The sequence below is a fragment of the Cynoglossus semilaevis genome, chromosome 8, assembly GCF_000523025.1.
Source record: "Cynoglossus semilaevis isolate Cse_v1.0 chromosome 8, Cse_v1.0, whole genome shotgun sequence".
Lineage (NCBI taxonomy): Eukaryota > Metazoa > Chordata > Actinopteri > Pleuronectiformes > Cynoglossidae > Cynoglossus > Cynoglossus semilaevis.
In genome coordinates this window covers 15058784-15071047 of record NC_024314.1, presented here as the reverse complement: position 1 = coordinate 15071047, position 12264 = coordinate 15058784, and the positions used below count along the sequence as shown (strand labels likewise).

The window sequence follows — 12264 nt, the reverse complement described above, 5'->3', positions numbered from 1 at the left end:
CCCTCCTCCACCCTCACCTTCCCACTGGTGGAGGTGTTTGTCCTTGAGATGTTGAATAAAAGAGGATATTTAGAAGTGGTACAGGGAGAGAGGAGGGGGAGGAGGAGATTCATAGTTGTGAAAAAAAAAAAAAACTAAGAGAGGACGGTGTGTGTGTGTGTGTGTGTGTGTGTGTTTCCCTGCAGCTTCTTCCTCTGCTCTGAAAATGAAACACCTTGGTCCAGAAATGAGTGTTAAAATATTCTACATCTTGATCATCATCAACCAGGAGCAGCTCACAGACAGAGAGAAAGAGGAGGAGAGGAAGAAGAGGAGGAGGAGGAGAAGAAGAGGGGAGGAGGAGGAGGGGGGAGGAGAGGAAGAGGGGAGGAGGAGGAGGGGGGAGGAGAAGAAGAGGGGAGGAGGAGGAGGGGGGAGGAGAAGAAGAGGGGAGGAGGAGGAGGGGGGAGGAGAGGAAGAGGGGAGGAGGAGGAGGGGGGAGGAGAGGAAGAGGGGAGGAGGAGGAGGGGGGAGGAGAAGAAGAGGGGAGGAGGAGGAGGGGGGAGGAGAGGAGCCCACTGGGTTCTGTAGGAGACCATGACGTGGTCCTTCACTGTCAGCCCTGTAATTAATCTGTCAGCAGACAAACAACTGACCAACACACACACACACACACTAATGGCAGTGTGTGACAGTCGACGTCTGTGTTTTTCCACCATGAGTTAAAGACTTAATTGTAGCGTCTGGTGGCAGCTAATGGCTAACTGTCGTCACCTCCGTGTGGCCGCTGACGGTGATGCTAATGAAGGTTGTCTTATTATTGAAAAAACACCTTTATCTTTTAACTCATTTTGAAAACACAATGACCTGATCAGTGGTCTTTTCACCACCAGGGGGCAGCATCACAGCTTCCGAGAGACCCCATAAATGTGAGTCTATCAGGAATCCAGCTACACGTTAGCCCAGAGTGAACTGACCGTTAGCCTGGATCTCCACAGGGACGTCTAAGGAAACGAGTGGACGACAGAGTCAAAAGTCGCTAGACACAGGAAGTGACATCAGACTGACCTCTCCAGAGAAGGCCTGTCCATTCAGCAGATGTTCTGATCCCTGACCGTCCTCACTGCCAAAGTGCAGCCTGATCTCCTCCAGACGGTGGCTGTAGGTCATGGGACCTCCGGAGATGTTGACCAGATGTTCTTTGTCCAGGCGCAGGGACACGTGTCGACCCGTGTTGTACATGGTTCCTCCCACCTGAGACGGAAACAGAACGACAAGAAGAAGGACGAGGTCAGAACCCGAGGCAGACCGCTGCAGAACTAACCCATCAAAGTCCGATTCAGTCCATCGATCTTTAACTCAACTCCTCATTTGTCACATGATTAAAAACCAATGTCTTTATTTCAGGAGGGACGTGAACTCATTAGAGTGAGGCAGAGTCGATCGACACTTCAGGATTTATTGATCCAGAACAGAGCACACGGGTCGGGTCCAACAGTGGATTAATTAATCCAGAAAGATTTTATCTGACGTTAAATCCTCTCACTGCTGCTAACTCCAAACCTCCGAGAAAATCAGGGATTTTAGTTCAGACCAAAGTCCAAGACCAAAGTCCATAGAGAAAATCAGGGATTTTAGTTCAGACCAAAGTCCATAGAGAAAATCAGGGATTTTAGTTCAGACCAAAGTCAATAGAGAAAATCAGTGATTTTTAGTTCAGACCAAAGTCCAAGACCAAAGTCCATAGAGAAAATCAGGGATTTTAGTTCAGACCAAAGTCCAAGACCAAAGTCCATAGAGAAAATCAGTGATTTTTAGTTCAGACCAAAGTCCAAGACCAAAGTCCATAGAGAAAATCAGGGATTTTAGTTCAGACCAAAGTCCATAGAGAAAATCAGTGATTTTAGTTCAGACCAATGGTCTGTGACACAAACATGTTGTGACCACAGGAAGTGTCTGAGTCTGGTGCTCTGGTTGACAGTTTCACCTTCACTCATTTATTTTTCTCCTCCGTTTCCTTTATTTATTCTTTTTAAAATCTTTTAATTTTTTTTTATTTATTCTAATCTGTGCTCCTCCTCCTCCTCCTCCTCCTCCTACCCTTGAACCAATGTATTTTTTAAAACTTCAGGGATAAAATATTTACAGTGTGTTTGGGCAGAAAGAAAGCTGAAAATATAGAGCAGCAGTACAACAGACAAACGGAGAAGGAGAAAAGAGGAGGAGGTGGCGACGGTTTCTGAAAGCAGGAGGTAAACACTGGCTGATAAGAGCTATGGCCTGAATATCAAGGTTTCTTCACAAAGAGCTCCAGGTGAAAACAAAATTAAAATAAATAAATGAACAAAGTGTCTGAGATAAACATCTTCATCCTGCTCTGGATTTTAATTCAAGGTTTCAGAGCAGACAGAAGCTTGAAGAACATTTGGTTTTTTTTATTTTCCTCTCCAACCAGAGGGCCTTCACTGACTAACTCACCCACTGACTAACTCACTGACTCACCCACTAACTCACCCACTGACTCACCAATTAACCCACTGACTCACCCACTGACTAGCTGTTACCCCGGGCAGATCCAGACTACTGCAGCAGCTCTGGTTTGATGGAAACAGGAACAACCTTCAATATTTGATGCTGTTGTCCACCGTGGCTGTTGTTGTGCTCACAGTCAGTACTACAGACTACAGACATCAGAACCAGCCCGGAGCCGCGGGCTGCAGCTGTGCAGACCAAAGTAATCGATGCCAGAGGCAGAGATTTGCTGTGAGAGCTAATATTGATTCGACAGTGAGGTCTTCAGGAGGTACTTTTTGTGAAGCTGCTGAGTCGGTCAGTAACAGGATGTTTGTTAATGCACAATTACACCGAGACAACAGTGACCTCTGACCTCCAGGAGAGACAGCACAAATGTCTTTAATGAGCCGATCACAGAACTGATTCGTTTACTTTACTTATTAGGCATGAAGCAAAGTTAAAATTGTTGGCTGAAACTAACGCTGAAAACCAAACAAAATCAAGGCACTGTGATTGGATAAAAATTAATATCAATGTGTCAAAGAATAAAACGTAGTGCATCTAACTGCTGGATCATTTCTCGTGCTCGCTGCTTTATTCCTGCATCCATGTAATGATCTTTATGACGCGGATCAAGTACAGTTTTGTATTCAGCGTTACACGGTTCACAAACGCTAACCCTGGGTCTTTCTCAGATGTATTGACTGCGTCCACACCACAGAGACGTGTTGGTAAATCAGTGGTTTTTGGTTGCGTCATCATAACTTCCTGTTTCGACCGTTTTGGTTCAGTGATAAAAGTCTTTCGGATGAAAACTGAAAATGCACTTTTAGTCCAAAAGTTTTCAGTGAGAGAAAGAATCTTAAGGTTAGCTCCAGTAGAAACTCCTGAGGCTGGAGACACAGAAGACACAGAAGACACAGAAGACACAGAAGACACAGAAGAGAGGAGTTGGTGTTTGTTCAGAGGAGGAGGAGGAACAAATAAAACTCTCTTCTCCTCTGACCGACTCTCTGCTCTAGGCCGACGAAGAACTAAAAAGTCTGATCCGCTGTGGACTGGACATGGAGACCTTCTGGTCCTGGTTCCATCTAGACCCACTTCAGTCCTGTCCGTTACCAACATCCACAGAAGGAAGACAGCTGGTCTCTGGGCTGTGATGTCGACGTGCTCTCACCACACAGCCAGACCTGAAGAAACATCTAGAACGTGGAGTTGATCTGAGTCTGAGCCACGTCCTTCAGATCGCTCTTAAATGGATGGTTTTTTTCCTCTCACTTGTTTTTTCGGCGCAAATAGAAAAGAGAGAAAAAAGCCGGTGGTTGATAAGAGCAGGTTAGAAAAGATCGGAGCGGCAGCTCCTCTGTTAGTCGGGGGAGGGAGGGGTGTGATGGTTAGAGAAGGTCGGCGCAGTCTCTTTTCTCTGTCGTCCACAGACCTTGGTCTCTGTTGACAGATTTCTCTTCTTCTCTCTGCTACATTTCCACTTCCAGTCTCTGTGCTAAATGGAAAAGTTTCTGACGGTGAGTTTTTCTCACAGACAGACGAGGGAAATAAACAGACACGGTCGGAGTCTAAACATTTACTGTGCGGCCCCCTGTGGGACCCTGACCCTGAGATTTAGAACTCCTCAGCTGAGTTGTTGAGGACAGCAGCCCAACAAACAACCCCCAGACTCCTGGAGCTCCAACTGTCTCTTCTCTATGGACTTTGGTTCAAACTCTCCCTGTGGCTCAGGCATCCACAGCTAGCGGCTAACAGCTAGCAGCTAGTGGCTAACAGTGTGTGTGTGTTTACAGTGACCACAGAACAACGTGGTGTCAGAACCTCGTCCTCCATCAAAGCTGAGGAACATCAGTTCAACAAGACAGAACAAGAGGAACTGAACCCAGATCAGTCACTGCTGCTGCTGCTGCCAGAGGGATTGTGGGTAAAAGATAAAGGCAACAACAACAGAGTCAGTCAGTCTGAGTCAAAGTCAGGCAGTGTGTGTGTGTGTGTGTGTGTGTGTGTGTTTACAGTCTGCGGCCCGGCGCTGCTGACACGTTGACCCTTTGTTTGGCTTTAAATCTCTGAGCGGAGCCGAGGAACGCAGCCTCGTTCATCATCTGCTCCGTTAGCGTGCACACACGGCCGACAGACAACAAACTGCCACAGATCAGGGGTGTGTGAGCGAGCTGGGCCGCGTCAGACGCCACAGCTGTGTTTGTGGACACGTGCGCGTGAACACAAATTAAATTCACGCAGTGAGTCGAAAGCTTTTCACGCCTCCGTCCTCTTGAGTAAAGAGATAAGCAGCCGACAGTGTTGGGATGTAGAGAAGAGACGAGAGAGGAGCCGGGGGAGATCACTCTCCAAATCCTCCCATAATCCTCTGCTGCTGCTTTCTTTAAGCTGTAATTATGAATTAGATACAAAGGAGAACAGGACCACCACACATAGATAACAAGGCTACGTGTTAGCAACAAAATGATCAGAAGTTAGCTTCAACCTGGCTCAAAGTCTGTCATCGGTAAACCAGCCACCAGAGGGCAGCACAGCATGAGCGACTACGACTGTTGAAGCTAGCAGTCGGTTAGCTAATGGTAATACACTGAGGTCAAAGGTTAAACTAGAAGGTTGGGTTAAAGAAGAATTAAATGTGTTTTAATTACAGTTCCACCTCCGTCCTCCAGGAGGATGATGAGACAGAAAACTGACAAAGAGGAGACTAACAGCAGAGAGATCAGGCTCCAAATCTCCCATAATCCCCTGCTGCGGCTGCTTCATTCTCTCAGCTGTAATTATCAGTCCCATACAACGACCACGGTCACGTCAGGGAAACTTCAACGCTGCTGCCGAGACTGGAGCAGCAGTAACATCGGTAACAGTTACATCAGTAACAGTCACAGCAACAACAGTCACAGTCACAGTAACAGTCACAGTAACATCAGGCACAGTAACATCAGTAACAATCACAGTCACATCAGTAACAGTAACAGTCACATCAGTAACAGTCACAGTCACATCAGTAACAGTAACAGTCACAGTAACATCAGTAGCAGTCACAGTAACAGTCACATCAGTAACAGTAACAGTCACATCAGTAACAGTAACAGTCACAGTAACATCAGTCACAGTCACAGCAACATCAGTAACAGTCACAGTCACATCAGTAACAGTAACAGTCACAGTAACAGTCACAGGAACATCAGTAACAATCACAGTCACATCAGTAACAGTCACAGTAACAGTCACATCAGTAACAGTAACAGTCACATCAGTAACAGTCACAGTACCAGTCACAGTAACATCAGTAACAATCACAGTCACATCAGTAAAAGTAACAGTCACAGTAACAGTAACATCCCTTCTTCCCCAAAAACCTCATCTTTGTTTCAGTGGAACCTTACAACACAGATCAGTTCATCTGTGTTAGAGGACGTGCAGAGGTCACAGACACACACAGACACACACAGACAGAGACAGACTGGATTAACGAGGACTGCCTCTCTGCTGGATTAGTCTAGAACTCACAGGTCAGTGGTTCGGTGCTGAAACAGTTGTTCACTTCATTAGTTCCAGAGGTGGAGGACAGGAATCAAACCCTCTGCACTTACATAATGAAATGACCTGGAGTCCAGACCTTCAGACTCAGGTACTGTACCGTCAGTCAGACGACACCTGTCAGTGAGCTATAACAGTCAGTGACTCATCGTCTGTTCTGGCCTCTGATTGGTCACATTACTCCGGCTCAGTCTGAAGGTCTGCTCTGGTCCACGATGGAGAGAGAGGTGAGGAGGAGCAGCTGTCAGAGGAGGAGACGTCCAGATGTTGACACACACAGATCACACCTCCTGCCTCCTCTGTCTGCTCCACGTTTGTCCTGAAGACGCCCAGAGCTCAGCCGTCTGCTCTGTGACGGTGTGTCAGTGGGTTTGACCTGGACAGCAGTCCAGATGGTTCAGAATCATTGGTACCTACAGTCCTCCAGTCAGGGGACAGTCCTCTAGTCAGGGGACAGTCCTCCAGGCGGGGGGAAGTCCTCCAGTCGGGGGACAGTCCTCTAGTCAGGGGACAGTCCCCCAGTCAGGGGACAGTCCTCCAGTCCGGTGGCAGTCCTCCAGTCAGGGGGCAGTCCTCCAGTCAGGGGACAGTCCTCCAGGCGGGGGGAAGTCCTCCAGTCGGGGGACAGTCCCCCAGTCAGGGGACAGTCCTCCAGTCGGGGGACAGGCCTCCAGTCGGGGGACAGTCCCCCAGTCAGGGGACAGTCCTCCAGGCGGGGGGAAGTCCTCCAGTCGGGGGACAGGCCTCCAGTCGGGGGACAGTCCCCCAGTCAGGGGACAGTCCTCCAGTCAGGAGACAGTCCTCTAGTCAGGGGACAGTCCCCCAGTCAGGGGACAGTCCTCCAGTCAGACTCTGACTTTTTCATGAACAGATTTAGTTCTACAGTCACTGCCAACAGGAGGAGCTAAAGTCTTGAAACTGATCCTTCTGTAGTTACGGCTGCAGTGAAGACATGGACACACACAGGGACACACACAGGGACACACAGTGGGATCAGTGAGAGGTTCACACACTCAGGGTTCAGTGTGACAGCCTGATACTGAAACACGACCACAGAAGCTTCTTTTTTTCCCCCTGCTTCTTCAGCCGAGCCGCGGTTCAATTCCGAAGCTTTGATGTGTGAAATAATGGCAGCAGACTGCAACGTTGTCATTTCCTGCAGGATCAAGTGAAGGAAGTGAGACAGACGAGGCTAATAGTGAAACACGCTCAGAGCAAAACAGGCCCAGAGAAGGAAATGTAGCACGACGATGACGAGGAGGCAGCAGCCGAGGAGCAGAGATAAGGAGAGGGAGCAGAGAGGAGGAGAAAATCACAGACCAAAAAATAGACAACGCTGGAAAATCCTGTTGTTCTGGATGAAGCCGCTGGTTGTCAAAGGAACAGGTTTAAAATAGTAGGAGATGCAGCACCCTCCTGTAGGGGGCGCTCTAAATGGGCCCTATTGTATAACCTTTATGTAAATCTAAAAACTGTGACAGATATAAGACACACACGTTTGTCTTCTGTTATTATAGTTGTGTCCGGCCACGTTAATGCCTCTGTGCCTGCACAAAAAAACAACCCGTGGTCAGAGAGCGTCAAAAAGTCCGGAACCTTCTTAGATCACTGTAGACTGAAGGGGAATTAGTCACGGAACAGAGGAGGAGCGGGTGTTCCAAGAAGAGTTCTGCTGTGAAACGTCTGGGTGCTAATGATGATAACAGAGAGAGAACATCACGCTGCCGGAACGTCCAGGAAGAACACGTTCCTCACAGTGATCGTCTCCTCCTCGCTCCTCAGAGGGACAACATCACAGTTCCTCCTCGACTCACCCACCTTTTTTTCCCTAACTCTGACTTTGGTTTCAGTTAAAGTTGGACTAACAATGTCCACCCGTCAATCAGATTCGACTGGCTGACACTAACCGTCAGAGTGTGAGGAACCGGCTGTCAATCAAACTGTGTGGGTGGGTCCTGTGAAGCTGATGAACATCCTGTCACTCTGAGGGTTCTGTTGTTTTTAACTTTCAATCAGAATTATTCACATCAGAATTTATCTGTAGCTGCTGCGGGGACTCTGTCCTGACTGACAGAACTGGACAAAGGTCCACATTAAATATCACTGACTTCACGTCAGAGTCTAAAGCAGTCAGTAACAGACACTCCCCCTCGTACAGCCTGGAGGTTAACCCTCCGTGTTCCTCCAGAACAGTTCCACCTCTCAGTGCCTGTCAGTCAGAGCTCTGGGAGAGAAAAGAAAGGACTTTCCTCCGTCTCTCTGCCTGGTAGAAAGGGAGACACAGGTTTATGGATTAGAGGCTGTCAGCGCTAACAGCTTTGACAGTGTCTCTACCCCCCCCCCCCCCCCCCCCCCCCCCCCCCCCCCCCCGATCGATCTCCTCCCTGCTGACCATCACTCACTCAGGCTGGAAGTGAGATGTAAACCTGGACGTGTCTCGTCCATCATTGTTGGTCTCCAATCATTCAGACAGAAGCTCTTGCTCTCTCTCTCTCTCTCTCTCTCTGTGTGTGTGTGTGTTAGTGCACGCTAAATCTATTTTAAACAGAACCCTCCTGCAGTTTAATGATGTTCTGCTATAATCTCTTCTGATCCTTTTCACTCCTGTGAAACCACTGATCCAGCTTTTAACTCAGTCAGAGACAGAAGACGAATCAAAGACTGGAAAATGTCCTATTCATAAAAAGGTCCATAAACAAAAGTCAACAGTTATTTTCTCTGTGGACTTTGGTCTGAGCTAAAAATCACTGATTTTCTCTATGGACTCTGGTCTGAGCTAAAATCACAGATTTTCTCTATGGACTTTGGTCAGAGCTAAAATCACTGATTTTCTCTATGGACTCTGGTCTGAGCTAAAATCACTGATTTTCTCTATGGACTTTGGTCAGAGCTAAAATCACTGATTTTCTCTATGGACTTTGGTCTGCACTAAAATCACTGATTTTCTCTATGGACTCTGGTCTGAGCTAAAATCACAGATTTTCTCTATGGACTCTGGTCTGAGCTAAAATCACAGATTTTCTCTATGGACTCTGGTCTGAGCTAAAATCACAGATTTTCTCTATGGACTCTTTGGTGTCGCTGAGTCAGTGGTCATGGTCATGATCAGTTTCCTGTTGAAGTCAAAATTTAGTCAAAAAGTAAAGACGCACTCTTCGAACTTTTCTCACGGTAAAGACTTTTTAAGACGCTGGTACCGATGAAACGAGTCAGTATGTTATTTTTCATTTGTGCAGGTGAAACATTTACTTTTTGTTAAAACAAGTTTTTAAAAATATTCTGGTGATTTCTGAAGAGTGCTCCACTTCAAAACCACCTCCACTTTGACAGAACTTTGGTCTAAAGGCAGAACACTTTCTTTGTGCTGCTGACATAAAAGGACACTGAATCGACCGTAATGACTTTTTAATTACTTTGCAGGCTAATGAAATAAGATTTTTACTAGAACCATTTCATATTTCAAACCCTGAGCTCAGACTGAAGGATGAACCACCAGACTCAGATCTGAATCAGACTTTCTTTAACTGCTCTCAACATACCAACCTTATAATGTGTCGTCAAGGCCAAATAACAACCTTTTACCTTGAAAGTCCTTGAAACCTGCCTGAACTCTTCTCCGGTTATAAAATAAAATAAAATAAAATAGAACAACATTTAGTCATAGTGGAAGATTAAAATAATCAGGAATAGAAATGTCTTTCTGAACAAAAAGACAGACAGATGTGAGGAGGAGAAGTATAGACAACGTCTGCTCTTCTTCTTTGATGATAAATAGTCTCATTTTCAGATGTCAACTCTGGAGAAGCTGCGTTGGATGAAGTGTCGAGTGTGAAAATGGAAAAAGGAACAAAGATAACGAAGCAGAAAGAAAAGCAGCGAGTCTCTAACGCTGAAGTCCACAGTGGAAATCAGAGATTTTAGTGGACAGACGCTGGTCCACTGCCGCCCACTGTGGTCAGTTTGTGTCACTGAGGATAATGTGCACAGAGAATTTCAAACAGGGAGGTCACAGCCCACCTGCCCACCTCCTACATCCATCCAAAATGACAATGACCAGGCCTTACAGCATCCATCTCCTCTGCTCTTCTCTCTGATTTTGAGTCGTACTCTTGGTCTGAGCTAAAACCAGTGATTCTTTCTATTAGGTTTGGTCTGAGGTAAGTACAGTGATTTTCTCTATGAGGTTTGACAGAAGTAAAATCGTTGATTTTCTCTATGAGGTTTGACAGAGGTAAAATCGTTGATTTTCTCTATGAGGTTTGGTGTGAAGTAAAATCGTTGATTTTCTCTATGAGGTTTGACAGAGGTAAGATCGTTGATTTTCTCTATGAGGTTTGGTGTGAAGTAAAATCGTTGATTTTCTCTATGAGGTTTGGTGTGAAGTAAATACAGTGATTTTCTCTATGAGGTTTGACAGAGGTAAAATCAGTGATTTTCTCTATGAGGTTTGGTGTGAAGTAAAATCGTTGATTTTCTCTATGAGGTTTGGTGTGAAGTAAATACAGTGATTTTCTCTATGAGGTTTGACAGAAGTAAAATCGTTGATTTTCTCCTTGAGGTTTGGTGTGAAGTAAATACAGTGATTTTCTCTATGAGGTTTGACAGAAGTAAAATCGTTGATTTTCTCTATGAGGTTTGACAGAGGTAAAATCAGTGATTTTCTCTATGAGGTTTGGTGTGAAGTAAATACAGTGATTTTCTCTATGAGGTTTGACAGAGGTAAAATCGTTGATTTTCTCTATGAGGTTTGGTGAAGGACTTCTCGTCCAAACTGTATTCGTCAGTGGAACAAAGCGACTGTTTCTGACAGACTTTTATAGATTTCCTGTGTTTTCCACTGACAGCCATGTTTTCCTGCCTCTACCTCAGACAACCTCACTTCACAGAGTAAACAGATAAAAGTGCAGCACGTCTTTGGTTTCACATCACACTCTGAGCTGCAGACACATGAAAACACAAGGTTGTTTGGAGAGAGGAGAGAAAAACAGGTTTCCACTGAACATCATTATCACCATTAGAGAGCCCAGGGTTTGAAGAGAGGAGATCAAAGAGGAGGAGGAGGGATGGCCTCAGGTGATGGAGACTGCTCCTGATGAGGAGGAGGTGAAGGACAAAGCCTCTCACAGCTTCATCCTCCTCCTCGTTTCTCTCCTTCTACTTACTTTTCACTTGAAGCCCAGCTTTGTTCAGCTGCAGCTTTGAACTGAACTGAATTCTTCAGGTCACATCTGTATCCCCACCTCCTACTCCTCCCACTCCTCCTCCTCCTCCTCCTCACAACCAACCACCTGTTTGCACTGTCTCCTCCTCATTGCACCTCCTGCACCTCTCCCCTCGCTGCTCCTAAAGCTGCTCTTAATGGTTAGCTCAGAATTATACACGTTCAGTGAAAAAGGTAAAACAAGTACAAGAAGGAGGAGAAGAAGGGGGAGAAGGAGGAGAAGAAGGAGGAGGAGGAGAAGGAGGAGGAGAACAGCCACGAGACTCTTTGTTTCTCCTCATTCTTCTATTTTGGTCAAATATCTCCGTTTTTTCCTCCCCTTCCTGGAACTGCGGTCCATGTGGGAGGAGGATCATGGAGGTCCAAGGACACTTTGATTTTTCAATAACCAACCACTAGGTGACCTTGTTACTGTAACACACACGGGACAGAGCTGTGACACTCCTGACCACAGCAGGGTCGATCTCACACACACACACGAGAGGAACCTGAGAACCTCTGTGTTTCTGTTGTGTTTCTGTTCAGGTTCTGGTGGAGCAGCAGTAACTGGAGCTGTGGTCCAGACCCAAACACCTCCAGCTTTCACAGCAGAACTTTAAAGTCACCGTCTGGACCTCAGGTCTCAGGTCTCTGGGTCAGACATGACAGTGAAGACCAGACGTTAGAGAACTGAGACCTGGACCACAACAAACAGACGACGGTCACAGGGTCAGAACTGGTCCCAGACCAGCAGAGCTGAAACTAATGAGTTGTTGTTTTATCTCATCATCATCATCATCATGTGACCCAGAGTCAGTAATAATAACATAGTAATAATAACATTAACAACAACAACAATAAAGACACGTGATTATATAATGAACCAACCAAACTCTGACTGAGTCTGAGGTCAACATAACTGGTGGAGTCCTGGGAGGGATTCAAACCAAGGACCTGACCCCGTCCCCCAGCAGTCCTGGACTGTTGAACCAGGTGGAGTCCACACAGGTACACCCCCCCCCCCC

The 12264-nt window shown here is 46.4% G+C and overlaps 1 protein-coding gene across 2 annotated transcripts in view; it reads right to left on the bottom strand.

The window, feature by feature from the left end:
* ca10a (carbonic anhydrase Xa) overlaps window positions 1–12264 on the bottom strand; it is a 60291-nt gene that overhangs the window by 5380 nt on the left and 42647 nt on the right. For both annotated transcript variants that reach the window (XM_008314888.3, XM_017034815.2), the window contains exon 4: window positions 1048–1233. In XM_008314888.3, coding sequence (XP_008313110.1) covers window positions 1048–1233 — 186 coding nt within the window. The remainder of the gene's footprint in view (window positions 1–1047; window positions 1234–12264) is intronic.